We start from the raw sequence: 26,558 nt of genomic DNA on the forward strand, positions 1-26,558 counted from the left end.
ATGTTGGTCAGGCTGGTCTCAAACTCCCAACCTCAGATGATCTGCCCACCTCCGCCTCCTAAAGTGCTGGGATTACAGGTGTGAGCCAACGACCCCAGCTGTCTTCTTTTTTTAAACTTTTTTTTTTTTTGAGATGGAGTCTCGCTCTGCCACCCAGGCTGGAGTGCCGTGGCGCGATCTCGGCTCACTGCAAGCTCCGCCTCCCAGATTCACTCCATTCTCCTGCCTCAGCCTCCCAAGTAGCTGGGACTACAGGCACTTGCCACCACACCCGGCTAATTTTTTGTATTTTTAGTAGAGACGGGTTTTTTTAAAAATAATAGAGATGAGGTCTCGGTTTGTTACCTAGGCTGGTCTCCTGGGCTCAAGTGATCCTCCCACCTCGGCCTCCCAAAGTGCTGGGATTACAGGTGTAAGCCACAGCACCTGGCCACAAATGTTATCTGCTTTAATACTCACTACTTCACAGGGGAGAACTTCCCATTTTATATAGATGAGGAAACTGAGTCCCAGAGAGGTTAAGTGACTTGCCTAAGGCCACACAGTCAGCGAGTGGCGGAACCAGGATGAGAATTTGGGCCAAATGAAGACAGGGTAGCACATTCACACCATCCCACAGGTGGATGGAGTCTGTGTACCAGGCAAGGTGACACTGAGAAGGGTGACAAGGATGGCCCAGCCTCTGCCCAGAGGGCCACTCAGTTCTTGTGGGAGTGTCCAACAGTTCCAGGGGGTGTTTGTCATAACGCAGGGCTAACCATGTGTCTGAGGGCTCTGGTGCCTGCAGAGGAAAAAAGTAACCCACAGGGGAGGGATTCCTAGAGGAGGGAGTATGAACAAAAGAGAAACTTACCAGCAGAGGCAGGATGCAGTGGAGATAGCAGTCAGAGGGGATAGTATGTGGAAAGAAGAGGAATGGGCACATCTGGGCAATGGCAACTGGCCTGGTGTGCTTTGGAGGGTGAGAATCCATTTCACAGTTGGAGAAACTGAGGCACAGAGAGGCTAACGTGCTCAAAGGCACACTGTCTGAAAGTGGGGTTGAATCCAGTCTGTCTGACCCCAGGCCTGTGTTCCCAGCTGCTACCACTGAGTTGTTCCTGGGTGGTGGTGGTGAAAAGTTTTAAGGGTAGTGAGACCCCGTCTCTCCAAAAAAAAAAAAAAAAAATTAAAAAATTAGCCAAGCATGGTGACACATGCCTGGAGTCCCAGCTGCTCAGGAGGCTGAGGTGGGAGGATGGCTTGAGCCGGGGAGTTTGAGGCTGCCCTCCAGCCTGGGTGACAGAGCGAGACCCTGCCTTGAAAAATTAAAAACAAACAAACAAACAAACAAAAAACAAAACTGGGAATCTCAAATCTAAGAAAAAGATTTAAAATAAATCTTTTAAATCTTTTTTTTAAAAGATTTAAAAATAAAGAAAAAAATAAAAAATAACAGTTTTTTGTTTGTTTTGTTTTTTGAGACGGAGTTTCGCTTTTGTTGCCCAGGCTGGAGTGCAGTGGTGCAATCTCAGCTCACTGCAACCTCCGCCTCCCGGGTTCAAGCAATTCTCCTGCCTCAGGCTCCCGAGTAGCTGGGATTACAGGCATGCGCCACCATGCCTGGCTAATTTTGTATTTTTAGTAGAGACAGGGTTTCACCATGTTGGTCAGGCTGGTCTTGAACTGCTGACTTCAGGTGATCCGCCCGCCTCAGTCTCCCAAAGTGCTGGGATTACAACCGTGAGCCTCCGCGCCCAGCCAATAACAAAGTTTTAAGGGGATATTCAGGTCTGTGGTCACAGACGGGAGGGCCTGTCTAGGGCTACACAGCCAGCTATGACAGCTATGACAGGATCAAGGCTGGACGGGCTCTTTCCAACACCCCAGCCTGCGTGGTGAGGGGACAAGCAGACCATCTGGGAGCCTGGCTGAAACACGGGGCCTCCCCTAGAGGTGTCTCACCTCCCCAGAGCCCAGGAAGGAGGGCCCAGTGTCTTCTGCTGCCTGAGGAGCCACAAGAGTTAATAATTACGGGGTTGAAGGAGATAGCGGCTGTCCTGGGAGGTGGTGCCTCCCTCCCAGGCTGCTGCTCTGGGGAGATAGCAAAGGTCAGTGTGAGGCTCAGCCTGGTGGGGGGAAGAAGGCTCCTGCTACCTCCCTTCCCGGCACCCTCCAGAGGGACCCTCAGTCTGGCCTTCCAAGCATGGACTCTTCTGAGGAGCGCGCTGGGTGCCCCGCCCGAGGGACATGTCCCGTGTTCCTGGCCATGAGTGCAGGGACTGTCCGCTACGCCCCATCAGGCCTGTGCCCTGCACTTGAGGGGAACTTGAGAGAAGAGCCCTGGGGCACAGACAGGTGAGCTCAAGACCTGGGGCATGGAGGGGAGGGGGAGTCTTGGCAAGCTTCAGGGCAGCCGGTGTGAGAAGCTGGGCTCAGAGAGTCCTAGGCAATGGCTCTGATTGTCTTGTCCAATTTGGTGGCTGTACAGAGGTGGAGACTGAAGCTCAGAGAGGGCAAGACACTCATCCTGGGTCACACAGTGTGCTGAGGACAGACCTCTAAGTCCAGAATCAGGGCCTGGGTCATCCAGGCTGACTGTCTCCTGCTTCTCAGCTGCCTTCAGCCAAGGGTCTGTGGTCAAGGCTGCCAGGCTTGGGATGGAGCAGGCAGAGGGAGATGGAGGGAGGGAGGCTGAGGAGGGCAGTGGCTTGTGGGCAGAGGACACAACTTTTATTTATCCCTTCCCTGCCACTGGCCGGACACCTAGCATGTGCTCAGGAACCTCTTGTTGCCTGGCTGCACACAGCTGCAGCTGCCAGTGAGCCTCTAGTTTCTGGGTGGTCTTTTTGGAAAACGGGTGTAAGAGGACTCAGCCCCACTGCCCTGGGTGTGTGATATCAGACAGGTTCCTTAACTTCTCGGAGCCCATCCTTTTCAACTGAGGAGCAAGTTCAGCTGAGCAGTAGGGTCCTCCCTACTGGGGGTGGCAGTGAGGCCTAGGAGTCCATGGTAGCAGGAAGCATGGATGACAGGCTATTTTTCGTTAGAAACTGAGTGTGGATGCTTCCAGAGTGGTGACCACAGACTTGTCCTTCGAGACCTCGCTCAAAGGCCTCCCCGGTCCACCAGCCCTCCCAGCCTGAGGACTCTTCCTCCAGGGACATAGCCCTGAGCTGACACCTCCTCCACCCTTTATCTCCCATTGGTCTGGGTTGCCATGACTTATCTCCCACCGGGGCTTGTGAAGACTTGGAGGGCAAGGGCCCCTGCTGGGTTCCTTTTGTGTCATTTTCTCCTCCTTCTCTAAATAGTGAACAAAACAAGGGCCAGGAAAACAACAGTCGCTCAAGACCAACTGATGAGGGATTCAAGCCAGCAAACACATGTGGACATCTGCTTTGGGTGGGCCAGACCCTGAGCTGGGCTGGGTGTGGGGTGGCGGAACACAGCTCCAAGAAAGAGAGACTCCCTATCCGCTGGAAGCCATGGCCATGGAAACAACTGCCCTGTTGAGTGATGGCTATGGGAGTCCTGGGCTGAATGATTCTAAAAAGTTGGAAGGGATGCTATGGAGAACTGCCTAGGTTGTTCACTGCACAAAGTGCTGGCCAAGGGAGCAGCAAAGCATAGAATCCAGCCTCGCCTCCACTCTCCAGATTCCATACCTTGGTGTGCGCTGTGCCCAGCGGGGAAAGAGCATTGTTGTCTATTTGTGCCCTGGACGTGGAGGTCTTAGAGAATACGTCCCCCATCCTCCATCCTCCACCAACGTGGAGCCCCAGGAGGGCAGAGCCTATGTCTGTACAGTTTCCTTCTGGGTCCCCAGCCCTTGCATGGCCCACAGTCTATCCTCAGATGGAGTGGCTGAATATATGAATGAGTAGAATGAATGAATAAAATGTGTCCTCAAATGAAGATCTGACTAACTTGAGCCTGCGGCCTGAGTCAGTGGGCCTGGAGGGGTAGCGCTGGGACCTCTGGTAGCACCTAGAAGGGGAAGTACCTCCCACCATGCTTCCAGTCCTCCCCTAGACAGGGAAGGTTGGGAGCCACGGTTCCTGGTGGAGAGAAGACGGGTTCTGCTCTTACTGGTCCAGTCCCAGGCTGAAGTTGAGACGAATGATCAGGACTCAGAATGGGTGGGACGGAGGAACTGAGGGACAGGTAGACCAGTCGTCTGGGATTCAGGGACGGTTTCACAGAGGATGTGGGACCAGACAGGTGTGTGTATGTGTGTGTGTCGGTGGGGGTGGGGTGGGGAATACTATCCAGAGGGCAGATGGTGGGTAAAGGCAGGGATGGGCAGAGCATGTTAAGTGGCAGGAGGCTGAGTGAGGAGAGTTGGACCAGAAGTGGAAACTCCTTCGGGATAAAACTCAGAGAGTAGTACTCAGAAAACTTGTTTCGGGTTTGTTCCCTCCCCTTCCCAGCAGGCAGGATGTTGCACAGGGACAGGCACTAAGCAGACAGCCTAGGGAAGGAGTGCCGGGTGAGGAGGGGGGAGGGTGTCTGCTGGCCTTAAGTAACAATCTGTGTGAGAATCGAAGAGCAGAGAGCTCGGGAGCCATTGTAGGTTCTTGAGCAGGGGTGGCCCAAAGTGGGTGGTGCGGAGGGCGACTGGAGAGGAGGGGTCAGCTGGGAAGTCTGAGCGCGGCGCGGGCCGCGGGATGTTGGGGGCCGGGTTCCTTCCCAGTGCCGCGGTCTCCCTGTCCCGGCGCGGCGGGCCGGGTGGGGCCGGGCCTTGGGAGCGCGCGCCGGATCCCAGCGCCGGGCCGGCGGAGGGGCGGGGCCGGGCACGTGTCCTCGGGCCGCCCCCCCTCCGCCACGTGACCCGCCCAGGGCAGGGTCGAGGCTGGGCTGGGGGCCGCGAGCCCAGGCGGCTGAAACCTACTGACCGGCCGCGGGCAGGGCTGACAGGCGGTGGGGCGGCTCGGCCCCGGGCGGAGTCGGCGGCGGGCGGCGGGCGGGGACGCGGCGCTGGGAGGACGCGGCGGCGGCGCTGGGAACGGACGCCTGGGCGCCCCGAAGCGCCGGGATGTGGAGCGGGTAGGTCCGCGCGCTCGCGGTCCCGCGCTGGGTCTGGGCCGCGGCCGCCTCCCGGAACGAGAGGATTGGGGGGTCCCCGCCGGGTCTGCGCCGCCACCCGGAGGTGCTGTGCGCGCCCGCCCTGCCTGCAGGCGAGCCGACTCGCAGCCAGGAGACTCCGGGGGAGGGGTCGGGGGTCTCTCTGGGGGTTCAGGGTGCGAAGGGTGGGCAGCCGACCGTCCCGGGGTGACAGCGTCAACTCTTAGCTCATCAGGAGCGCAAGTGAGAAGAGTCGGGGAGTGGGGAAGAGTGTGCACGACTCTGGGGCATGCACCTAGAGGAAGGACCCGCAGCCCACCCTCCCAACCTGTCCTTCAACCCCCTCGGCTGGATGAACTCTTGGAAAGCAGTGTAGCTGGGAAAGAGGGGCTGGGTCTTTGCCAGGGTGGCTCCCAAGTTAAGGGCAGAACCTCCTTGTGGGGCGGACTCTCGAAGTACGGAGGTTCTCAGAGGTGTGGAGTGGGACCCCCCCCCCCCGGCAGCCTAGAGTGGGGTAGCACAGACTCCGGGTCCTGGATTAGTGGCCCCAATAGCTGTGTCTGTTCAGGCCATTGGTTCTCAGGGGCAGTTGCAGTTCCTGGCCCATCTGATGTGGGACCCCTGCCCTGTATGTGCAGAAAGGTTGTGGTGTTTTTGTGGAGTTGGGCAAACACTTCCTCTTCCCCATGGTCTGGAAAGACCAGGTCCTGGAGGAAATGTAGCCAGAATGGGGGACAGGTTGTACTCCTGTGCCCCCTGGGCCAGATGAGTGGTCCCAGGAGAAGGCTACTGCCCAGCTACAGCTGAGGAGTGAGGGAAGCCCCCTTGGAAAGGCAGGCAGGATCCACTTCACTCCATGACACCTAGCAAAGGTTGAGCTGCGATGCTAGGGGAGGGATGGCCTTTCATTCCCCAGCAGGGGGTGCGGAGAGAGTGGGCTCCTGGTAGGGGTGAGGTGTGGAGAGGCTTGGAACTTTTTTTTTTTTCCCCCCCCAGACGGAGCCTTGCTCTGTCACCCAGGCTGGAGTGTGGTGGCGAGATCTCAGCTCACTGCAACCTCCGCGGCCTGAGTACAAGCAATTCACCTTCTCAGCCTCCCGAGTAGCTGGGACTACAGGCACACGCCACCACACCCGGCTAATTTTTGTATTTTTAGTAGAGACGAGGTTTCACAATATTGATCGGGCTGGTCTCGAACTCCTGACCTCAGGTGATCCGCCAGCCTCAGCCTCCCAAAGTGCTAGGATTACAGGCTTTTACCACCACGACCTGCCCTAAGACTTGAGACTCTTTTTTTTTTTTTTTTTTTTTTTTGAGACAGAGTCTCGCTCTGTCGCCCAGGCTGGAGTGCAGTGGCGCGGCTCAGTGCAAGCTCCACCTCCCAGGTTCACACCACTCTCCTGCCTTAGCCTCCCGAGTAGCTGGGACTACAGGCGCCCGCTACCACGCCCAGCTAATTTTTTTGTATTTTTAGTAGAGACAGGGTTTCACCATGTTAGCCAGGATGGTCTCGATCTCCTGACCTTGTGATCCGCCCGCCTCAGCCTCCCAAAGTGCTGGGATTACAGGTGTGAGCCACCGCACCCGGCCTGGGCTTGAGACTCTTAAAGGGAGAGAGTTGAAGGCCACTAGTGTATTTGTTGGCATTGTGCTTGGAGGAAGGAGGCTGGCTTAGGAGAAAGTGCTTGAGGTGGGTTTGTGGTACCTGGAGAGGTTAGGGCCGTCCTGCCTGGGGTGAATTGTGTTTGGGGAGCAGCCTCGTCCGCAGGAAGCCTGTGTCTTGTGCCAGCTGGGTGGACTCAGGCAACACAGCCGCTGAGTTAGTTGCTGTGTTACCTTGAGAGTGTGGACTTCCTTCTCTGGGCCTCTAGGTAAAATAAGTGGTTTCTGGGGTGGGAGTGATCTCAGGTCAGAGAATGTCCTTCCCTGGAGGCATCCAGGCCAAGGCCAGACACAGCTGAGAGCCACCAGTAGATGGATGGTTGCTTCAAGGAGAGTCAGAGAGCCTTAAATCCTGGGCAGGGACCCCTCCCCACCATCCAGCCCCCCTGCCATATTCCCCAGCAACACTCTGGATGAGCCAGCTGCCAGGCTGACCCCCACAGAATCCTCAATATGGCTCACTTCCTGCATGCACCCCTGTACCCCTGCACCCCCAGGGGCCTAGCTGGGTGCTGAGCTCATATCATAATGGGTGCTTCATAAATGCAGATGGAAAGGATGAGGGGCAGTGAGAAGCTGGCGGAAGGGGTGAGGCAGAGCTTGGGGGTTACCTTGAGCTCTGTATTTTTATGGCCCCCCATTTGGGTGAGGAAACAGGGATTTAGAGTCAGGGGCCAAGCTGCCAGCCCCCACTGGGTGCCTGGTGTCCTAGAAGCTCATCCAGACCCCAGCAGCAGTTGGGAGAGGTCCTGTTCAGAGTCATACTTGCCAGGTGACTGACCAAATCTGATGACAGCTCTGGCAGGTGTATATTTGGGACTGTTGATCCTAGAATAGAAGGAGTTGGGATTAGGAGTCGGTGACCCCGGCGGGGCCGGTGATGTTTCTGGGCTTCGTTTCCTCACCTGTGAAATGAACTGAGATCATTCTCTTGGCGGCTGTGCTTTGTTAATGGCCAGGTCCTGGTCATGGCCCCAGCCCTGGGCTACTCTTCTGGGGTGGGCAGCAGTGAGTGGCTGGACTCTGCCACAGCCTGGGTGGGTCCTCTTCTTTGGGACTCCTGAGCCTGGGCCCTGAACTCCAAACCCAGAGGCAGCTCCAGTCTGACTTTAGGTGCCCCGCCAAACTGGGCTGCTCCCCTTCCAATTCCCCACAGTTTCACACATTCATAGTTTTGGGTGCCAAGCCTGCTCCAAGGTGACAAGGTAAGGACAGCATCTTGAGTACTTCTGTATCTAACACAGTGCTGGACACTTGGGACTTGGTCAGCAGAAGCCAGCGTTCGAGTTCCTACATGACACTGTTCCAGCCCCCCAGTCTCAGTTTCCCCAGAGACGGGGCTCATCATACCTATGGCTAGAGAGAGCCAGGCATTGATGGATGGCCCAGGAATGAGATGGGACCACTCCAACCTCCCAGGGGTTGGGGAGCATGTTTTTGTGGCAGGCAGGGCCGTAGGGGCCATCAACTGGTTGTGTGATCCTGAGCAAGTCACTTCACTGCCCTGGGCCTTGGCTATTCTAAGGGCATGGATCTGTGGGCTCCTGCCTGTAAGGCCCAAGTCACAGGGGACTAGAGACCATGAGACAAGGGTCTGAAGTATGGCCCGAGGGCTCCAGGGTCAGGCACGCAGGCCTCTTCATTAGGAAGGGGTTGTATAACCCTCACTGTTGCTGCTCCCTGGAAGCCCTCCGTGATCTAACTGCCTACCCTACCCCTCAACAGGTGGAGATCTCTCCTGCTGTTCCTTAATCAGGACATGGGTGTCAGGGGCAGACATCCTCATTAGAATCCTGCTTGTCCTAGACCCTCCAAGCTCTGCACATGATTTATGCCCAATAGGTCTTGGGAAATGAGGTAGCGGGAGGGAGATGCAAATCAAAATAGGATGTGGTAAGAAGGAGGCTGCCTGGTCATGCAGATTGGATGGATCACGGCTGGTGGGGTGCCTGGCACATAATGGGTGCTCAGTATACACACTAGCTATTGGAGGTCTTCGGTGTCAATTCTTGGACTGAATGGGCAGAGTCGCCGCAGGCAGATTTGAGGATGTACTGCGTGCCCAGCCCTGTAGAAGAGTAGTGAGATGCGCCCTTTCCTAGGCCCTGTGCTGGCTCCCATGGAGAGACAGGGCTGGATTCCCCCACCAGGGCTGGGCTGGACTGGCCTGGTGGCCTGGGGCTATGGCTGGCGGAGGCGTGGTGTGACTCACCTGCTTCGGGTGTTCTGATCTGCTTCCCATCCCCAGCTGTTCCTGACCTTCTCCCCGCTCCTCCTCCATGGTCGCTACTAGGACGTGCTATTGTACCCTTCTCCCTGCTCTGGCTCCCCCGTCCCCTGTGGCCCAGGCCCACCTTGGTTCCCACCTGTCCCTTTGTCCCCTCCTTGCCTTGAGCTCATCGGATCCCGGCCCAACTCAGTGAGACTCATGACGATCTCTTTCATCCCCGGGTCCCGGACACTCTTCGGCTCTGGTGTCCAACACTCTCGTCCTTTCTGGCTCTCAAACCCTTGTCCCCTCTGACAGCCCCTCTTCCAGGCTCAGGCTGCAGCTGCTCTCCCAAACCAGTGCCACTCGACAGCGTCACCCCATCCTGCCTATTCCCCCTCAGCTGCCTATGGGACGTGCCACTTCCCAGATGCCTCAGCCACCCACTTTCCTGTCGCTGAAAGACCCCCTCCCAGTTCCTCACTCGCAGCATGGGTACTGCTGTTCTCAGCTTTCACCTTTTCCTTAGTTTTGAATTATCTTAATTAATTACTGTTGTTGCTTTTTCCTGCCCCCCTATCCAGCCCCTGGTCCTCCCACAATTCCCCTTCCCATCTTTTGTTTCTGTGTGTCCCCTCTGCTGTCTCCTGTTAGCCCAGGTCCTGCCTGGCTGTACAGCAGTCTTGGGTGGCACCCCCAGTACTTGGGCGCTGTCTCAGACTTCCTCAAACCCCATCTGCCTCTTGCCTCACTTCTCCGAAACCGCCATTCATCCCCTTTCCTCTGGGTGACAGGCCACATGATGCGCTATGCCTGTACTCTGCGTTCAGTTCCCATCCTGCCACTTCTTTGTTGTGTATTCTGGCCAGGTCACCATGCCTCTCTGAACCTCAGGGGCCTCATCTGGAAACTCAGGTGGAGGAGCGCATCTCCCTGCAATTGTCCCGAGCTTCCAGGCCATGACACCTGTGGAATGGTGGGCTGGCGTGGATATGGCCAAGCGCTTGGGAACCTGACATGCTTGTGGGTTTGGGACTGAAGACTTGGCCGCTCTCTAGGGGAGCTAAGCTTTGCTGGGCTTGCAGGCTGGCCTGAGAGCCAGCCCACCAACCCTTTCCTGGGACTCCCTTGGTCCCTGGATATGAATCACATGTCTGTCAGCCCCCGTACCCTCAGCCTCACTTCACAGGCTGAGCGTGAGTCTGAACAGGCCCCTGTGCCAAGGCACCACCCCGGGGAGCCAGGCCCTCGGTCGGGGTTTCTGCAGCCTCCCTAGAGGCCTGGGCCCTGGCAGCCCACTGAGTGGTCCCAGTGTGCCCTCCCAGCCCTTTCCTTCGCCCAGTTTCAGAGCCACCCTTGCTGTCCCCTCCCCTACTTATTTAATGAATCCATTGTACCCATGACCAACAGGGGTCTTTAGTTCCGGGAGGTAACTAGACAGGGTCATCTTGGGCACTGCTTGAGGGATAGGCTGGTCTGGCCACTGGCCAGGCCCTGCTGGCTTGGGGACACTGAGAGACCGAGGGCCACGGAGTCTAGGTCTCCTTCTTATTTTGTGGGTCGGGGCAAGAGCCCTGCTGGCCCTCCTAGGGCGGGCCTGGTGGGGTGAGGATTGTGGTTACTGCGTTTTCTCTTGGTTGTGTGTTTCCTGGGGAAGTGACCCGTGGGGCCTTTCCTGTATGAACTGCCCGGGCCTCTCGGCAGTGGGAGCTGACTTTGGGATGGGGGATGTTGGCTGGCTGCCCCATCTACCTCTGACCTTGACTCCTACCCTCTGAACAGGCTCCTTTCCAGAGGCATCTGTGGCTCATCTCAGATGCTGGGCTCTGTTTCTGCAGGGAACGGGGACTGAGGAGGTTTGTTCAGAGAGCGGTGGACCTGGACTGAGGAGGGTAGGGACGTTGGGCAGCAGAACATTAAGTGATCCTGCTTGCCCCACGACTGAGTTTGCCACTGACTTGGGTGTTCACAGCCAGGTTTTCAGGCCTCTGGTCTGGGAGGCTGAAGTGTGTGTGAGATCGGAGATTCTGGCTTGGGCTGGACCCGAGGAGCCTAGGGTCCCTTCTTTGAAATTTCTGAGTCTCAGGAGTGGGCCTTGCAGCCTGGAAATGAGGGGGAAGAGGGTCTGCAGATTCCGGCTACCCTCCAAGGGCAGGTCAGGCCCTTCTTCCCCTCCTGCTGCTGCCACCTTTGGTGTTGGGGAGTTGGTGGCTACCGGGTGGTCCCACTGTTCCCATGTTCCCACACTTCCTGCCATTAGGATTTGGCTTTGGGCTCTTCTACTGGGGGGGTTGGGAAGGGTGTCACAGACTCTGTCTCAGGCCTCCTGGACCACTGTTTCCTCTGGCTACAAAATTGGGCCCTGTCCCCACTCTGCCCCACAAGGCAAAAGTGAGAGCCTGTTGGGAAAATGGTGAGGTCAGCCAGCCACACCTCCAGCCCATGTGCTTGGGACCAGCAGGAGAGAGAGTTAGTCTTTCACTGTGGCCAGAGGCCCAGACCACACTAGTGGATGAAGCTTGGCGCCCGTGGGAGGGCCGGCAGCCTGGTTCTCCTCGGTCAGGGCATAGGCAATGGCAAGAGAACTCTGTCCTGTCCTGTGCTGTCACATCTTGCCCTTGGCCTGCAGTGAGCAGCCCCCAGCCCAGCCTGAGTGACTATGGCCATCCTCTCCTACCTGAGGACTTGGGCCGTGATGATTAAGGTGGGGACACATATCCATCACTCCATCAACAGTGTCCATGCCAGACAGGGCTCTCAATACCCTTGTTCGGGGAAGTCTTCTTGGCAGGGGTCCACAGGCCTCCAGTTTAAGCTGTGGGACCCAGAGCCCAGGCAGGCTTCGTGGGTGTCTCAGCCAAACATGGCTGTGGATTGAACATGATTCACCCAGCACCAGGTCAGGACTGCTCTTAGAGCTCTTGATTCTTAGAGCACCTCCTGCAGGATTTCAGCTCCTATCCCTCAGGTGCGGAAGCAGGTTCAGAGAATTTCAGTAGCATTCCCAGGGGCTCATGTGTACCCCAGGTCAGAGGCCGACATGGACCCCAGGCTTGCCCGATCTGGCCTGTTCTCTCTGCCACAGCTCCCCCTGCCCAGGCCCCGCCTTCTGGAAAGAGGGTTTCTGGGCCTGCGCAGAGTCTGAGAAGCCAGCTCGGGCCAGAATTGGGTCAGATTTCCCTACTGCAGCCAAAGAGGAGCCTCCGAGTCCCCCTGGGCCCAGCAGCGCTTTATCCTGAAGCAGATGCACCGATTCCAACACTCACACTCCCCACCCACCTGCCCTTCCCCTGCAGCGGGGAAGCTTTGGGCCTGGGCTGAAGACCTGGCCACCTGTCCCAGCACTGTCACTGACCAGCTGAGTGACCCCTGGCAAGTCCCTTCACTCTGTGAGCCTCCGTCCCCTCATCTGTAGAATGGGACAATACCACGAGTGCTGTTGAGAGAGTTTTTTGTTTGTTTGTTTTGAGACAGAGTTTCGCTCTGTCGCCCAGGCTGGAGTGCAGTGGCACAATCTTGGCCCGGCTAATTTTTGTATTTTTAGCAGAGATGGGGTTTCACCATGTTGGCCAGGCTGGTCTGGAACTCTTGACCTCAGGTGATCCACCTGCCTCAGCCTCCCAAAGTGCTGGGATTACAGGCGTGAGCCACTGCGCCCAGCCGCTGTTGAGAGAATTTTAAAGGAGACAGCGTGGTCAGAGACCTGTGTAGAGTCTGGCAGTGTGAGTCCCCAGGGCACAGACCCCAGCCCAGGGCGCCGCCATAGCTCTCAGGCTGCGGGGGACCCTTGCCAACAGGACTTCCCCAAACAGGAGTATTAGGAGAGAGCCCTGTCTGGCATAGACACTGTTGAGGAGCCTTGAGGCCACACTCTGGGCCGGTTCCAGAGCAGAGGGCAGGTAGGGCTGGGCAGCTGGACAGGGCTGTGTGAAGAGACTCATTGCTGGAAGTGGGCTGCTTGCTGGAGTCTCTGGGGGCCCATTTTCTGTGTGTTAACCAAGGGAGAAACTGAGGCTCAGGGGCTGCTTGGTGACCTTCCCAAGGTCCTGAGGACAGGGAGGGGAGACTGGTCCACAGACTTGCCTCTCACTCCTCCCTCTGCCTCAGCTGTCCTGAGTCCCCCATTCTCCTTGGCCTTGCCTTCCCCCTCTGGTGCAGCCTCCCTGAGCCCCTCCCCCCAACTTCCCTCACTGATATCAGCGGCCCGCCCAGCCCCCCATCCCCAGCCCTAGCTGCTGCGGCCCAGAAGCTGCTGGCTCAGGAGCCTCCAGCTTTTGCTGAGTGAGCGAGTCCAGAGGTGCTGTCTTGGCACAAAACACCGCTGGCCGGGCCCTCGCCCTCCCTTCCCTCTCCAGGGTCCACTTTGGAGTGGGGAGTGTGGATGGTGGGGGGAATGAGGCCTCACACCACCTCTAGGGTCTTCAGCTTCAGGGAAGGGAGGGTCCTGAGGCCCAGAGAAGGGGGTGTTTGCCTGATGTCACAAGGCAGGCCAGGGGAGAGCTGGGACTGCTCCCCACCAAGTCCAGGGGGACAGGAAGTGGGTCTGTCTTGCCCAAGCTGTTTGCAGAATCTTCTTGCCTCAGCCCTGCCTGCCCTGGCCTCATCCTTCCTCTCTGGTCCACCCTGAAAGTGGCAGAAATCACATTAACTGTATCAGTGAAGGCAGCTCCTGCTTGAGTGCATCCGAGGTGCCAAGGTTTTACCCACACCTTCTCTGATCATTCAGTGACCTTTGAGGTAGGGCCATTGGAATAGGCTTCACTTTATACAAGTGGGACTCAACCCTGATGCATTTACAGTCACCTGTTAGACAAAGATGCTGACCACCTACTGTGTGCTGAGCACCTACTGTGTGCTGAGCACCTACTGCATGTACCAAACACAGCCTTCAGCCCTGGGCTGGAGGGGGTGGTTGACAAAGAGGAGTAAGCCTCTTGCCCCAAGAGACTTTGTGCTTGGACATTTGCCCTTGTAACAACCCTGATGATAGCTGGTAGGGTCCCAGTTTTCAGACAGCCTTTTCAGATGGAAAGGCTGAGGCTCAAATGGCAGGCACATTGCCCCGGGGCGGTTTCTGGGCTCAGCTCTCCAGGCCTCAGGACCCCACCCTGAACCTGCTGATACCCTTGTTTGTCTCCAGCCCACCCCAGCCAGACCAGGGCCTCCCGCCGCCCCTTGCAGCTGTCCCGGTCCCCTGGAAGAGCACGGACCCCTGCCAAAGCCACAGGGAGTTCCCAGGAGCCCTGGTGGAGACTTCTGCAGGGGAGGAGGCCCAAGGCCAGGAGGGCCCTGCAGCTGCCCAGCTGGACGTGTTGCGCCTGCGCAGCTCTTCCATGGAGATCCGAGAGAAGGGCTCTGAGTTCCTGAAGGAGGAGCTGCACAGAGCGCAGAAGGTGGGTGCCTGCAGCAGGCTGGGGGGGCTTCGGTGGGGAGAAGTCAGCTTGGAAGAGCTGTGGGCTCTCATCAGGTGCCCAGAGATGTGCCCGAGGGAGAGGGATGTGCCCTCACCGAGGCCAGCTGCAGGCCAGGCCTGTGCTGGGCACACCGACGGTCACCCGTCTTGACTGCAAACCTGCCCTGAGCTCTGATGAACTGGCAGGCAGGGCTTCGGCTTCATGCTGTGGCTAAACGGAAAAAGCATCACCAACTGTCAGGCACCAGAGGAAATAAGCTCTGAGCCCCACATAAAATGACGAGGGGATGGAGCCTGGTACGGTGGGCCTGGTCCCTCCCTTGCCAGGCCTGGGGATGCTGAGGTGTTCAAGTCCCTGCCCTGCCTCTTTTCCTCCAGGAGCTGAAGCTAAAGGATGAGGAATGTGAGCGGCTGTCCAAGGTGCGGGAGCAGCTAGAACAGGAGCTGGAAGAGCTGACGGCCAGCCTGTTCGAGGTACGCCGGCTGGGCGCGGGAACAACTTGGGGAATGGGTCATCTGGACATCCGTTGGCTCCTCACCACTCACGCAGGGACTGCCTTCTTCCTAGGAAGCTCACAAGATGGTTCGAGAAGCCAACATGAAGCAGGCGGCATCAGAAAAGCAGCTGAAGGAGGCTCGGGGCAAGGTGAGGCCCGTCCCCGCCTGCCCAGGCCAGCCCAGGCACCCGCCCTGCCTCCCGGCTCAGCGAGCACTGAGCTTTGCTGCCCGAGTGGACGCTCACCTGGCCCGGTGGGGCCAGCAGGAATGGGTGAACCCAGGCCCAGGGAGGGAAGGGAAGGGTGGGGATCTGAGATCACAGGACCCAGTGCCCCGGGGCTCCATCAGTGATTCTGCTCCATGGCAGAGCCTTTTCTGGGATCGTGCTGGGGCTGGGAGGACCCTGTGATTATTGTACCTTCTTCCCTCTCCTCCCAGCCCCACTTTACAAAGCAGAAACCTCACTCAGTATGGCTGTCTGAGCCTGGGCAAGTCGCTTCCTCTCTCCAAGCCTGGTTGCCCATCTGCAAATGTGAGGCCTGGGCCTTTCCTGGCTCCTGGGGGCCGTCCCAGAACTCTCATGGGAGGCCCAGCCAGCTCCCAGACACTTGTTCCTAACAGAATCCTGCTCATAGCATGACCTTGGGCAGGCCATGTTGCCTCTGTGAGCCTCAGTTTCCCTATGTGTAAAATGAGTGTCTGGGTCTCTGCCTCGAAGGCTGTTCTGAGGGCGTCGGGTGGGACTAGGTGCCCGTCACTGCAGGGGTGCATTGTCCTGAGTTAGGCTGATAGGCGGTGGCAGCCAGGATGGCATCCAGTCTGGGTGAGGGTTGACAGCCATCCCATCCCATGCAGATCGACATGCTGCAGGCAGAGGTGACAGCCTTGAAGACGCTGGTCATCACGTCCACACCAGCCTCTCCCAACCGCGAGCTTCACCCCCAGCTGCTGAGCCCCACCAAGGCCGGGCCCCGAAAGGGCCACTCTCGCCACAAGAGCACCAGCAGCACCCTCTGCCCCGCCGTGTGTCCCGCTGCGGGACACACCCTCACCCCAGACAGAGAGGGCAAGGAGGTGAGGGCGGGAGGCGGGCTCTGGGCACGGGGAAGGGTGGCAGTGCCTGTGGTAGGCAGGGTCCGAGCCCAGTGAGGACCAGCCTGCCCCATGCTGTGTGACCTGGAGCCTGTCCTGCACCTCTCTGGGATGTGAGGGCTGGGCAGGTCCTTTCTCTCCAACCTCCTGTGATCTGAGGCACTTGGCCTGCAGCCTCCAGGGTGTACCATCTGGGGACCTGAGGCCCCCTCCCTGCCCCACTGACTACAAGCAGTAGGTAGTGGTCTCTGCATCTGAGGCTGGCTTTGGCCCTGAGGATCTGGGGCCTCCACTGAGAAACACACTTCCTTGGTCTTAAGAGGCCAAGCAGCAGCCACTGGGCCTCGGGGGAGAGGCTGCCTGGACCCCGCGTGGCCACAGCCTTGAGCCCCAGGACCACCTGGTGACAGCCCTGTGCTCAAGGGGTTTCTGGCATCCTCTGACTGTGGGGCTGAGACAAGCATGGCCTTTGGAGGGGTGTCTCTGTCCCACCTCAGCTGGCCACACCAGTTGCTGGGCCCAGGCTGGGCTGACACTCATGGTCATGGGTCCGTAGGCAAATGAGGCCACCTGTCAGCACCTCAGCTTTCTCACCTGATAAATGGGGTCTCCCGGGGCTGCCGGAGGAACCGGAGACAGGGACATCAAGAGCTGAGTTCAGGGCTCAGAGGGCTGTGGTGCCTTCAGCTTCCTGGGTCTCTGGCGCCAGCCCACTCGACTCCATCCTGGCTTCCACCTCTGTCTCCAGGGCCTCCAGGGAAGACAGGCAGGCCCTCATCCACCTCCTGAGCTCTGAGCTTCTGAATGTACATTAACTTCTCCCCTTCCTCCTGTTCTGTCTCTGTGCACCTGTCTACCTGTCTGTCTGTCTGTCCGTCTGTCTGTCCATCCGGCCCAGCCCGGGCTGGCCCCGCTGCTCTCCCTGCTCCTCTGCGTGGTCCCCAGCAAGGCGGTTCACCTCACCTACGAGCCGGCCTGGCCGCTCCCACCTGGGGAGCCCCCAGCCCCCGCCTCCACTCCCTCTCCCTCCTTTTCCCGACAGGTAAATGGCTCCAAAGAGGGGCCTCCCACTTTGCCCCCTCACAGCCTCCCTCACTGTGCACGTGGCCTGGAGCAGGCCAGCGGTCGCCTCCGAGGCGACAGGGCAGCCTGTGTGTGTCCCCTCCTGTGTGCACGTGCCTGTGTGTGCTTGTGTACCTGCTGGTACCTGTGGCCTCCTGCCAGTTGCTCTTTGACTTTTCCTCCTCAAGGAGGCAGTGAGGGTCTTCAGGACAAAGCCCTGCACTCCACTCTAAAATCTGATAGCGCCGAGAAACTTAACACCGGCCTGGAAACAAAACTTTTAGTTCTAAATTATTTGGTGCAAAGGGCAGAAGGGAGCTCTGCTGCTGCTGGACTTGGCTTCCCTGCACGGCTGCTGGGAATCGACCTGCTGGCTTGCTGGGCCTGCCCCACGTCCTCCCTCGCTCCCCTTCAGCTCAGCCCGCATCTTCTGTGCTGGCCCTAGTACCCTGACTGCCGCCACCCCCGCTTGCCCTCCCCCACAGGTGGACACAGTCCTGTTTGCAGAGTTCCAGGCCTGGAGGGAATCCCCCACCCTGGACAAGACCTGCCCCTTCCTGGAAAGGGTGTACCGGGAGGACGTGGGCCCCTGCCTGGACTTCACGATGCAGGAGGTGAGGCATGGCGGAGGCGGGGCCAGCTGGGGGACACACCCCTCCGCCAGGGCCCAGCCCCTTACCACCCTGCCTGCCGCCCTGGTCTGCCACAGCTCTCGGTGCTGGTACGGGCCGCCGTGGAGGACAACACGCTCACCATTGAGCCGGTGGCTTCGCAGACGCTGCCCGCAGTGAAGGTGGCCGAGGTTGACTGCAGCAGCACCAAGTAAGCTGAGGGTCTTAGCTCCTTCTTGCCCATGCGGGAAAGCCCCAGCAAGCCATGTGCTCACTGCGCCGAGGGGTGATCAGGATGCAGCAGCGCCATGGGACAGGGACAGTTGCTGCCCCCACAGGGCAAGGAGGCAGTTTGGCAGGTTTCCTGTGGACCCCCATGCTTTCCAGAGAGGCCGGGAGCTGGGGTCTGCCTCTTCCTGACTGGCCTGCCCTGTACCCTCCCCTTCTCTTCTTGAACCATGATTATCAGTTGCTGGCTGTGCCCCTGCCAATAAATAACGCAGTAGCCCTGGCATTTGTCCTCCAGCTACTCACCTGGCATTAAGCAGGGGAGCAGCAGAACAAAATAGCCAGGTGGAGCAAGGGGCAGAAACTGGGGAGGATTTCACCTTGGCAGCCAAGAGCCTGGCTGGGGATGGCTGGTGCCCTGGTGGGAGGCTCATCACGGAGAGGGAGCATTTGAGCCAGGTTTTGAAGGGTGAATAGAAGTTTGCCAAGCAGGGAAGGGATTTCATGCAGAAGGAACAGAATGTGCAAAGGTGTGAGAAGCTGGAGTATTAACGGAAGCACCATTGGGGCATCTGGCTAAGCAGTGGGGGGACAGGGAATTGGGGTGGAGGCTGCAGAGGCTGTTGGGGCCAGAGTATAAAGAGCCTTCACAGGTTTGGGCTTTAACCCACCAGCCAGTGCGGCAAAAGTCATCAATAGGCCGGGTGCAGTGGCTCACACCTGTAATCCCAGCACCCTGGGAGGTTGAGGCGGGTGGATCACTTGAGGTCAGGAGTTCGAGACCAACCTGGCCAACATGGAGAAAACCCCATCTCTACTAAAGATACAAAAGTTAGCCGGGTGTGGTGGCACATGCCTGTAATCTCAGCTGCTCGGGAGGCTGAGTCAGGAGAATTGCTTGAGCCTGGGAGATGGAGGTTGTGGTGAGCTGAGATCGCACCACTGCACTCCAGTCTGGGTGACAGAGTGAGACCCTGTCTCAAAAAAAAAAAAAAAAAAATTCATCAGTAGCTGCCACCTGAAAAGAGGCTCTCTGGTCCATCAGAGAGTCCCAGTGAACCAGGAGGCAACAAATGCTCTGACAAGTCCTGCAGCCAAGGAGCTTTTTAAACCTTCTTTTATTTGGGATTCTCCCTATTTCTTGGGAATTAGGAAAGCAAGAGAGAAAGATGATGGGTTAGATGTGGGTTTTTGGAGGAGCCCTGGCTCTGATGTGGAGAAGAAAGAGAGCGATGAGGCAGAGAGCCGGCCAGAAGGAGCCAAGGGGATACAGGCCGAAAGCCCTGCTGCTGTGCCCTGGCCTGGGGACTTGGTGACCAAGCGGAGGGTGAGGAGGAGAGAGCTGAGCAGGTGATGGCCAGTGAAGAGCAGGTTTGGGGAGTGGGGCCCAGATGGGGGTTGCTCAGGGCCTGCAGAGACGCCGCATGTGGGTGGCTGAAGATGCTGAGCGACGTCACGCAGGACTGGGGGAGGAGAGAAGAGGGCGTGGGAGAAGGCTCTTAGACGGGGTTGGTTGGCACATGGCTCAGAACCATGGGGGTTAGTGGGATCAGAAGGCCTGGATGGATAAAGCGGGGAGCCGCTGGGTGTTGGGAAGTGGGAGGCAGCCAGACCTCAACTCTGGCCTAGTTGGGGGAGGAGTGCCTGGTCTGAGTCCCCAGAAGTGGAGGGAGAGGCATTTGTAGAGCCTGCAGAGGGTGGGACTTTGTACACCCGGCATGAGATTAACCAAGCTCTCTTGCCCAGTAGGGGCAAAACAAGGGTTCTAGGGGTAGAGCTCAGCTTAGTTCGAGGTCTGTCCCAGGGATGGCTGGGGTCAGCTCCCTTCTCTGCCTGGCTCTGGGTTCCTTTGGAAGCCGGGTGGGGGAAGGGAGGCCTGCCCCTCCCCATGCATCCTCTCAGCTGCTGCATCTTCCCTGCATGCAGGGGTGGGGGAGAGGGGTGATCCCCAGCCAGCCCCCATGACCCATTTTGCTTTCCCCCAGCACATGTGCCCTGAGCGGGCTGACCCGCACCTGCCGCCACCGAATCCGGCTCGGGGACTCCAAAAGCCACTACTACATCTCGCCATCTTCCCGGGCCAGGGTGAGTCAGCCTTTGCAAGCGTTACTTGACTCCTTTGGGGCCACCTGGGTGCTGGGACGCTGGGCCCTGGGCCTGGGAGTATGAATAGCACTACACCTTGATTTACTTATTTTTATTTATTTATTTTTTTGAGACGGAGTCTTTGTCACCCAGGCTGGAGTGCAGTGGCACAACCTCGGTTCACTGCAACGTCTACCTCCCAGATTTAGCAATTCTCTTGCCTCAGCCTCCCAAGTAGCTGGGATTACAGGCATGTGCCACCACGACCGGCTAATTCTGTATTTTTAGTGGAGATGGGGTTTCACCATGTTGGCCAGGCTGATCTCGAACTCCTGGCCTCAAGTGATCCGCCTGCCTCGGCCTCCCAAAGTGCTGGGATTATAGGTGTGAGCCACCACGCCCAGCCTTACATCTTGATTTATAGAGCAGGGTACAGGCTCAGAGAGGCACAGAGACTGACTCGGGCCACACAGCCAAGCCAAGGGCAGTGGTTTGCTGTTACCGTGTAACAAATGACTATCAACCTGGTAGCTTAAAATAGCGCAGTTCCCCATGTTGGAGTCTAAGCACTACTTACTGGCTTCTCTGCTCGGGCTTGCAAGGTCGCAGTAAGCTGTCAGCAGACTGTGTTCCTTTCTGGAAGTCAGGGTCCTCCTCAAAACTCACACTGTTGGCAGCATTCAGCTCCTTGTGTTTGAAGGACTGAGGTCCCTGTTTTCTTGCTGGCTGCTGGCAGGGGACACCCTCAGCTTCTAGAGGACACCCGCAGTCCCCTGCCACAGGGCCTTGTCACACAGGGCAGCTGACTTCAGAGCCATCAGGAGGAGGGCCACTCTCCAGTTGGCTGAGACGCAGCCTTATGTATGAAATGTGGTCATGGGATGACATCGCCCCCCTCTGTCATTCAATGTCACCTAATCCAGGAGTGATGCTAGAGTTCCGGTTAGGGTGCGGGGCTCCTGACGCCCAGACTCAGGTGCTGGCCGAGGCTTTGGAGAAGGTTCAGAGGTGCGTCTGGTGCACCAGCCTTAAGTCGGCCGTGAGTGCCAATGGGCCTCTAGGAATCCCAGCTCCCAACCTCCCCTGCCAAGTGACCCAGACCGGGACAGGGGTTCTCACTGAGCTGGGGATTGAGGACAGGGATTCCTCTTCCTCTGTCCCTCTGTTGACTCTTAAGAGGATTGAGGGGAACAAGAGAACATGTTTGGAAACACGTTTCTAGTGACACAGCTTGAGGAACCATCTCAGCCCTGCTAGAGGCTCCTCGCGGGGGAGTAGGTCTAAAGGGGACAAATGGTCCCTTTGCTGGCAGCAGACTGTACTGTCCTTGACAGACTCCACAAGGCATCCAAGCGTGAGTCCTCCCAGCGGTGTGCTGAGCACCCATTTACCAAAAGGGAGGCTGAGCCTTGGCAAAGGAAAGGGCCACACAGCCGAGACCTGGGATCCTGGCTCTGAGTCCACTGCAGCCCCTACCCTGTGGATTTGTGCCCACTGAGCCTTGTTCAGTGGCCACATATCTCCATCACCCCTTTCCAGGCCCAACCAGGGCTCAAGAGCAGGCCCCACATAAGATGTTCCCATGCTCAACAAAGTCACCTCTAGCACTTTAAGTCCCTGGCCTGGGTGTCCTGCTGCACTGGATGAAGCTGGGGGTGGGAGATGAGGTGAGGAGGGTCTGAAGTTTTAGGATGTGGTCCCTGCCCTGAAAGACCAAGACATGTGGGGTCGACAGGGAGAAGTGTTTTCTCCCCAGCACACTCCCTGGAGAGAGAAGCCCCCTCCCTGCTACTCCCTGCTCATGAGCCTCTGTGGGCATCCACTGTCCCTGCTCCTGTCCTGAGCTCTGCCCTGCCTCACCCTCCTGCCGCAGCCTCTCAACCCTCCCTGTGCAGCGGTGTCCCTGCCACGACGGGCTGGTCCCCCGACCTCGCCCTGCTCTCTCGCACCTCCCTATCTTTGCCAGGCCACCACCGTCCCGCCCCTCCCCAAAGCTTCTCCACTCCCTAGCCTGTGGGTGCCCCTCTCACTCGATGTCCCTCCCCCGGAGTGTTGGACATTCAGTAGGGGCTGTTGTGGGCGGGCACAGCTGCCGGCTACCTTCTACCCTGTCTTAGGCTGGGTTCCGTAGAGGCAGAGCCTTACCTGGAGATTGTGTGCAGCTCCCAGGAGAATGAGGGAAGGGACGGGGGAGTCCAGCCAGGATGTGGCCTCAGCTGCAGCCCAGCTTCAGCCCCATCCACCAGGCTCTTAGCAGAGTTGGTTCCACCCTGAGGCAAGGGGACTGTCCTTCCTATCTCCACACAAGTCAGTCATCGGCTGAGGTCTACAGGAGGAGGGGGTACAGAGGGGGGCACCTCTGAGCCATTAGTGCCACCACTCTTAGCAGCTGGGAGATGGGGCCCGGGCCTGGGAAGGGGCCCTGGGCCAGGCACCAACAGTGCCCTCTCCGTGGTGTGAGTCCTTATAGCAGTGTCTGAGCCAACACAGGGTCCCCGGGGCCTGGCATGGAGCAGGCCTGAGGCCCCAGGGGCCCCGGGCAGCCCAGGTGAGCGGCTTCTGACCCCCTTTCCTTTCCCAATGTTATAAGTAGCACTGGACTGAGGTCTGGCTGGCCCAAAACTCCAGCATCTGGAGCAAGCCGGCCTGTGAGAGGGCGAGCATAGACTCCGGGACAGCCTGCCTGGTTCATCTCACAGCTCTGCTGCACGCTGGTTCATTAGCTCCGCCATCATCGTGATGGATGTCAGTGGCTTCCCCCAGGTGGCTCCGCTTTCCCCCGTGTAAGACAGAATAATAAGCGCATCTGCTCCGTTCGCTGCAGGCGCTTGATGAAATGGCTGCTGCTGCTGCTGCTATTACAGCAGGGCTAGTCATGCTGTTGTTGATTACTGCTTGAAAGCCCAGTCCCAGCTGAGTCAGGGAGCACTGCCTGGCTCTGTGGGGACCTGGGGCCTCCTGCTCTGGACTCAGATCCGCTTGTCAGGGGACCCCCAGCGTGGGGCTGGCAGGTCACACGGTCCCCACCTCTGCCCACAGATCACCGCAGTGTGCAACTTCTTCACCTACATCCGCTACATCCAGCAAGGCCTGGTGCGGCAGGACGGTGAGCGCCCCCTGGTGGCCTGTGCAGGGATGGCACACGGGAGTAGGGCTGGACGGGGAAGCGCCCTCTGGGCCCACCTGCCCTTAGCGGAGGCAAGACTCAGCTAGGAGGCTGGGGAGCGGGGAGGGTTGTGGGTTAGTAAAGGGTTCACAGACTTCCTGGGTGCTGAGCTCTGTACCTGAGTCCGTCCGGCTGGTCTTTCTCCTGTCCCCAAACCTCTCCCAGCCCTGCACAAGGGGGCCGCCCCTGTGAATCTCTCCCTGGCCCTGGTGTGGCCACCTCCTCCTGGTCACCTGAACATAGGGTCGCCCGCCTCCAGCCTTTGCTCCCACTCCACTCCATGCTGGACAGGGCCTCCCTCTACTCCCTCCCCCCACAGCCCATTCTGCAAGGCCTGGCTCCCTGCTCCTCCACCAACCTTTGCTCCCTGCTGAGTCTTCTCCTGAACCAGTCTGGCCCAACCCTCTGAGTAAGGAGCTGTCTCCTCTCCATCCTGGGGGTCAAGTCCTCTTGGAGGCCAAGGCCGAGGCCAAGGCATGCTGGGTGTTGACACCTGCTAGGTCCCCGAATGGCCGCTGTGGTCCCTGCCTCACCGCGCAGGGTCCTTGTGAGACCCCAGGGAGGCATCTGTGCCTTGTCTAATGTAGTTCCCAGGTCTGGACCACCGCTGTTGCGTGTGATAGTGTGTACCTGCTTGTCTGCGTCGGGCTGTGGGGGTGGCCATCAGTGTGGTGCAAACAGATCCCTCGGGTGTGGTCGGCACTCAGCAGTTTCCAAGGCTCAAGAGTGGAGCCTCAGAGAGGTCCAGCCACTCGCTGAGGTCATCTGTTTTGGGGGCCGGGGACCCTAGGGTGCTGTGCCAGCTGTTCTGTCCAAAGCCACAGGAGGGGAGCTGGCCATCTGCCCGAGGTGACCCTGAGCTATCCCCGACCTGTTCACCCTCTCTCTGCCTGCAGCAGAGCCCATGTTCTGGGAGATCATGAGGCTACGGAAGGAGATGTCACTGGCCAAGCTCGGCTTCTTCCCCCAGGAGGCTTAGGGCATGGCCCAGGCCTGAAGGGGAGCTCTGAGACAGAGCAAACGCCCACCCCAGAACAAGCCGACACACAGGGAGACGGGGGCCTGGAGCCAGCCCTGAGCCAGATGCAGAATGGATGGACAGACAGGCCATGGAGGCAGCACTGAGCCCGTACCACACGTTCCATCCTGGGACAGACAGAGGGACAGACGGCCCTGGACTTCACGGCAAGACCCCCCTCTCCTCCCCACTGGGTTCTGCCACCACCAGGAGGATTTCAAGAAAGCACCAAAGACCAGGGAGCTTGGATCCATACTCGGGGGCCCTCAGCCCTTGGGAGGGGACACCTGAGGCAGCCAGCACCCCCCTCCCCAGTCCCCAGAACTGCCTGCAGGTGCCTTGTTGCTGGCATGTCTTCAGAAAGGGACTGTTCTGGGTGGCTGGATCTCCAGGGTACCCTCCGCCCCAGCTGCCAAGGCCTGGGCCAGCAGCACCCCCTTGTGGCCATCCCGTGCCTTGTTCCCAGTGGCCTTCCTATTGGACTACTAGGAGGGGCTGGCAGGGCCTCCATAGCACAGAACTGCCCCAAAGCCTTGTGAAGATGAGTCAAGGCGCCTGCCCCCCTTCCTCCCTTCCTTTCCCCCTTCTTCCTCCCCCTTCATAAAGGCCTCCCTTGTCACCTTCCCTCCCACCCCGTCTCAGCCCTGTGCTCCTGGAGGCCCTGCTCCCAAAACCGCTGGAAGGACTGGGGCACTTTCTCCTACAGTAGGACATAGACAGGGCTTCAGATCGCCCACGCCTGTTTTCAGCTGTGGGTGGCCATGCAGACACGCGCCCTGGCATGTGGGACCTGGGTGGGCAGGCAGGACCTGGGCCCTCCCACCCATCAGAGCCCACTCGGGACCAGGGTTCGGAGCTCCCACCTGGACACATCCCTCACCACGTCCGGATTTCCTTCTTTGGATGGAATGTAACGCGATCTCTATTTAATAAAGGAAGGCTTTGTTGGTACGGGCTGGGTGGCCACGCGCCCTCACTCCTGCACCCTGGGGCTCTGGCCAAGGCTTGGGCATCTGAAGGAATGAAACCAAATCCTTTCCCTGCCCGCCCTCGTGCTTGGGATTAAACCCAAATCCTGAAGCCACCCCACCTCCGCCATCACCACTTACTTGCTGTGGGGAGGACTATTTGAGTCCTCCCTTAGTATTCAGAGGGCTGTGGGTTACTGGGGGATGAGCCAGGCCTCCCTCTCCCCGTGGCTGGTGGCCTGCTGTCGGGAAGAACGGCACCAAGGCTGGCTCTCCCACTGCCTCACTGTGGCACCTTGGGCAGGTCCTCCCCTGGGTCTCCTTGCCTCCAGCAATGGCTACCTCCAGTCTCATAGAAGCCTGCAGCTCAGAGGCAAAGCATCGAGGCCGCTTGGTGCTCAGTGGGACAGTGGCAGGATTGATTGGTGATGTCTGCTGGAAGCACAGGCGGGGACCATGGAAGCTCTGGGTTTCCCAGCCCAGGTCTTAGAGGAGCTCTCAACAAGGGGCAGCAGTCACAGTTGGAAGAGGTAGGGGTGGCCAGGACCTCTGAGGACCCAGAGTGGGGCTGGGAAGGTGTCTTTTGGTGGCTGAGCCCCTCCCCACCTGTAGGGATGTGGGCCCAGGCCAATAGATGCCGTCCTGGGGTGGTGGAGAGCACAGCAGCTTCTGAGTCAGGTCAGTATCTACTGGGCTGGTGACACCTTGTGGGGACTTCCCTATTGGCCTGAGGCCTTGGTGCCACTCAGCTGGTAGGTCAGGTTAGCTGTGGACTGGCCAGGACCACAGGAAGCCCTCCACCCATGCTGGGGACACCTGTGCTTGAGCTGAGAATGTCCAGGGGGAAGACTGGCAATCAAAAAACATACCAGGAACACGCACAGGGCATCAGATGGAAGAGAGGAAAGCAGGCAGGCAAAGGAGGATGTCAGAAAAGGGCGCGAGAGGCTGTGTTCGCTGCTGTGATCCCCACAGCCTCTCTTGCGTGGCAGTCGCTTTCTCTCCTCTCTGTCAGTCCTGGGTCAGCTAGGGGCCAAAGGAAGTTGGAGATCTGGGCCCTGGAGCTGTCCACCCTACCCCCAGCTTCTGTGCTTCTGGCCCAGCAACACCCAAGACCTAGGAGACACCAGACCACACTCCAGGGGCCAGGCAGAGGGTCCCACACCCCAGACCCGCGCTGCCTGCCCCTGCAATGGCATAGCCTGCTGTCAGACCCCAAGTGGGGTCATAAACAGAGAACTGAAATGCCTGGAGGATGGACATACACTCTCAGTATCTCCCAACGAGAGCTAATAGCTGAGCACTGACTGTGCCAGGCATGATTCTAAACCCTTTAAATAATCTAATTCATTTCATCCTCACAGCAACCTTATAAAGGACTATTCTCCCATTTTGCAGATGAGTAGAATGAGGCACACAGAAGTGACACAGAGGAAATGATGGCCCCAGGATAGGAATCATGAGGCCAGCCCTGGAGCCCACAGTATGAACCAGCACCCT

General features: G+C 58.5%; 1 protein-coding gene across 9 annotated transcripts in view; it reads left to right on the forward strand.

Moving 5' to 3' along the window:
- The window catches only part of RAB3IL1 (RAB3A interacting protein like 1), a 48,910-nt gene extending 23,865 nt beyond the window's left edge, over nt 1–25,045 (forward strand). For 2 of the 9 annotated variants that reach the window (XM_054524247.2, XM_054524246.2), the window contains exons 2-10: nt 14,058–14,310; nt 14,709–14,804; nt 14,899–14,976; nt 15,684–15,902; nt 17,468–17,596; nt 17,692–17,804; nt 19,807–19,906; nt 22,946–23,012; nt 23,969–25,045. In XM_054524247.2, coding sequence (XP_054380222.1) covers nt 14,058–14,310; nt 14,709–14,804; nt 14,899–14,976; nt 15,684–15,902; nt 17,468–17,596; nt 17,692–17,804; nt 19,807–19,906; nt 22,946–23,012; nt 23,969–24,051 — 1,138 coding nt within the window. In that variant the 3' untranslated portion in view covers nt 24,052–25,045. Of the gene's footprint in view, nt 1–4,527; nt 4,552–4,807; nt 5,029–14,057; nt 14,311–14,708; nt 14,805–14,898; nt 14,977–15,683; nt 15,903–17,467; nt 17,597–17,691; nt 17,805–19,806; nt 19,907–22,945; nt 23,013–23,968 lie in introns of those variants that run through there. The other 7 variants (XM_063728098.1, XM_009246265.4, XM_063728096.1 and 4 more) reach the window with 7 other exon arrangements.
- The last annotated feature ends 1,513 nt before the right edge of the window (nt 25,046–26,558 follow it).

The sequence above is a fragment of the Pongo abelii genome, chromosome 9 (assembly GCF_028885655.2).
Source record: "Pongo abelii isolate AG06213 chromosome 9, NHGRI_mPonAbe1-v2.0_pri, whole genome shotgun sequence".
Taxonomy (NCBI): domain Eukaryota; kingdom Metazoa; phylum Chordata; class Mammalia; order Primates; family Hominidae; genus Pongo; species Pongo abelii.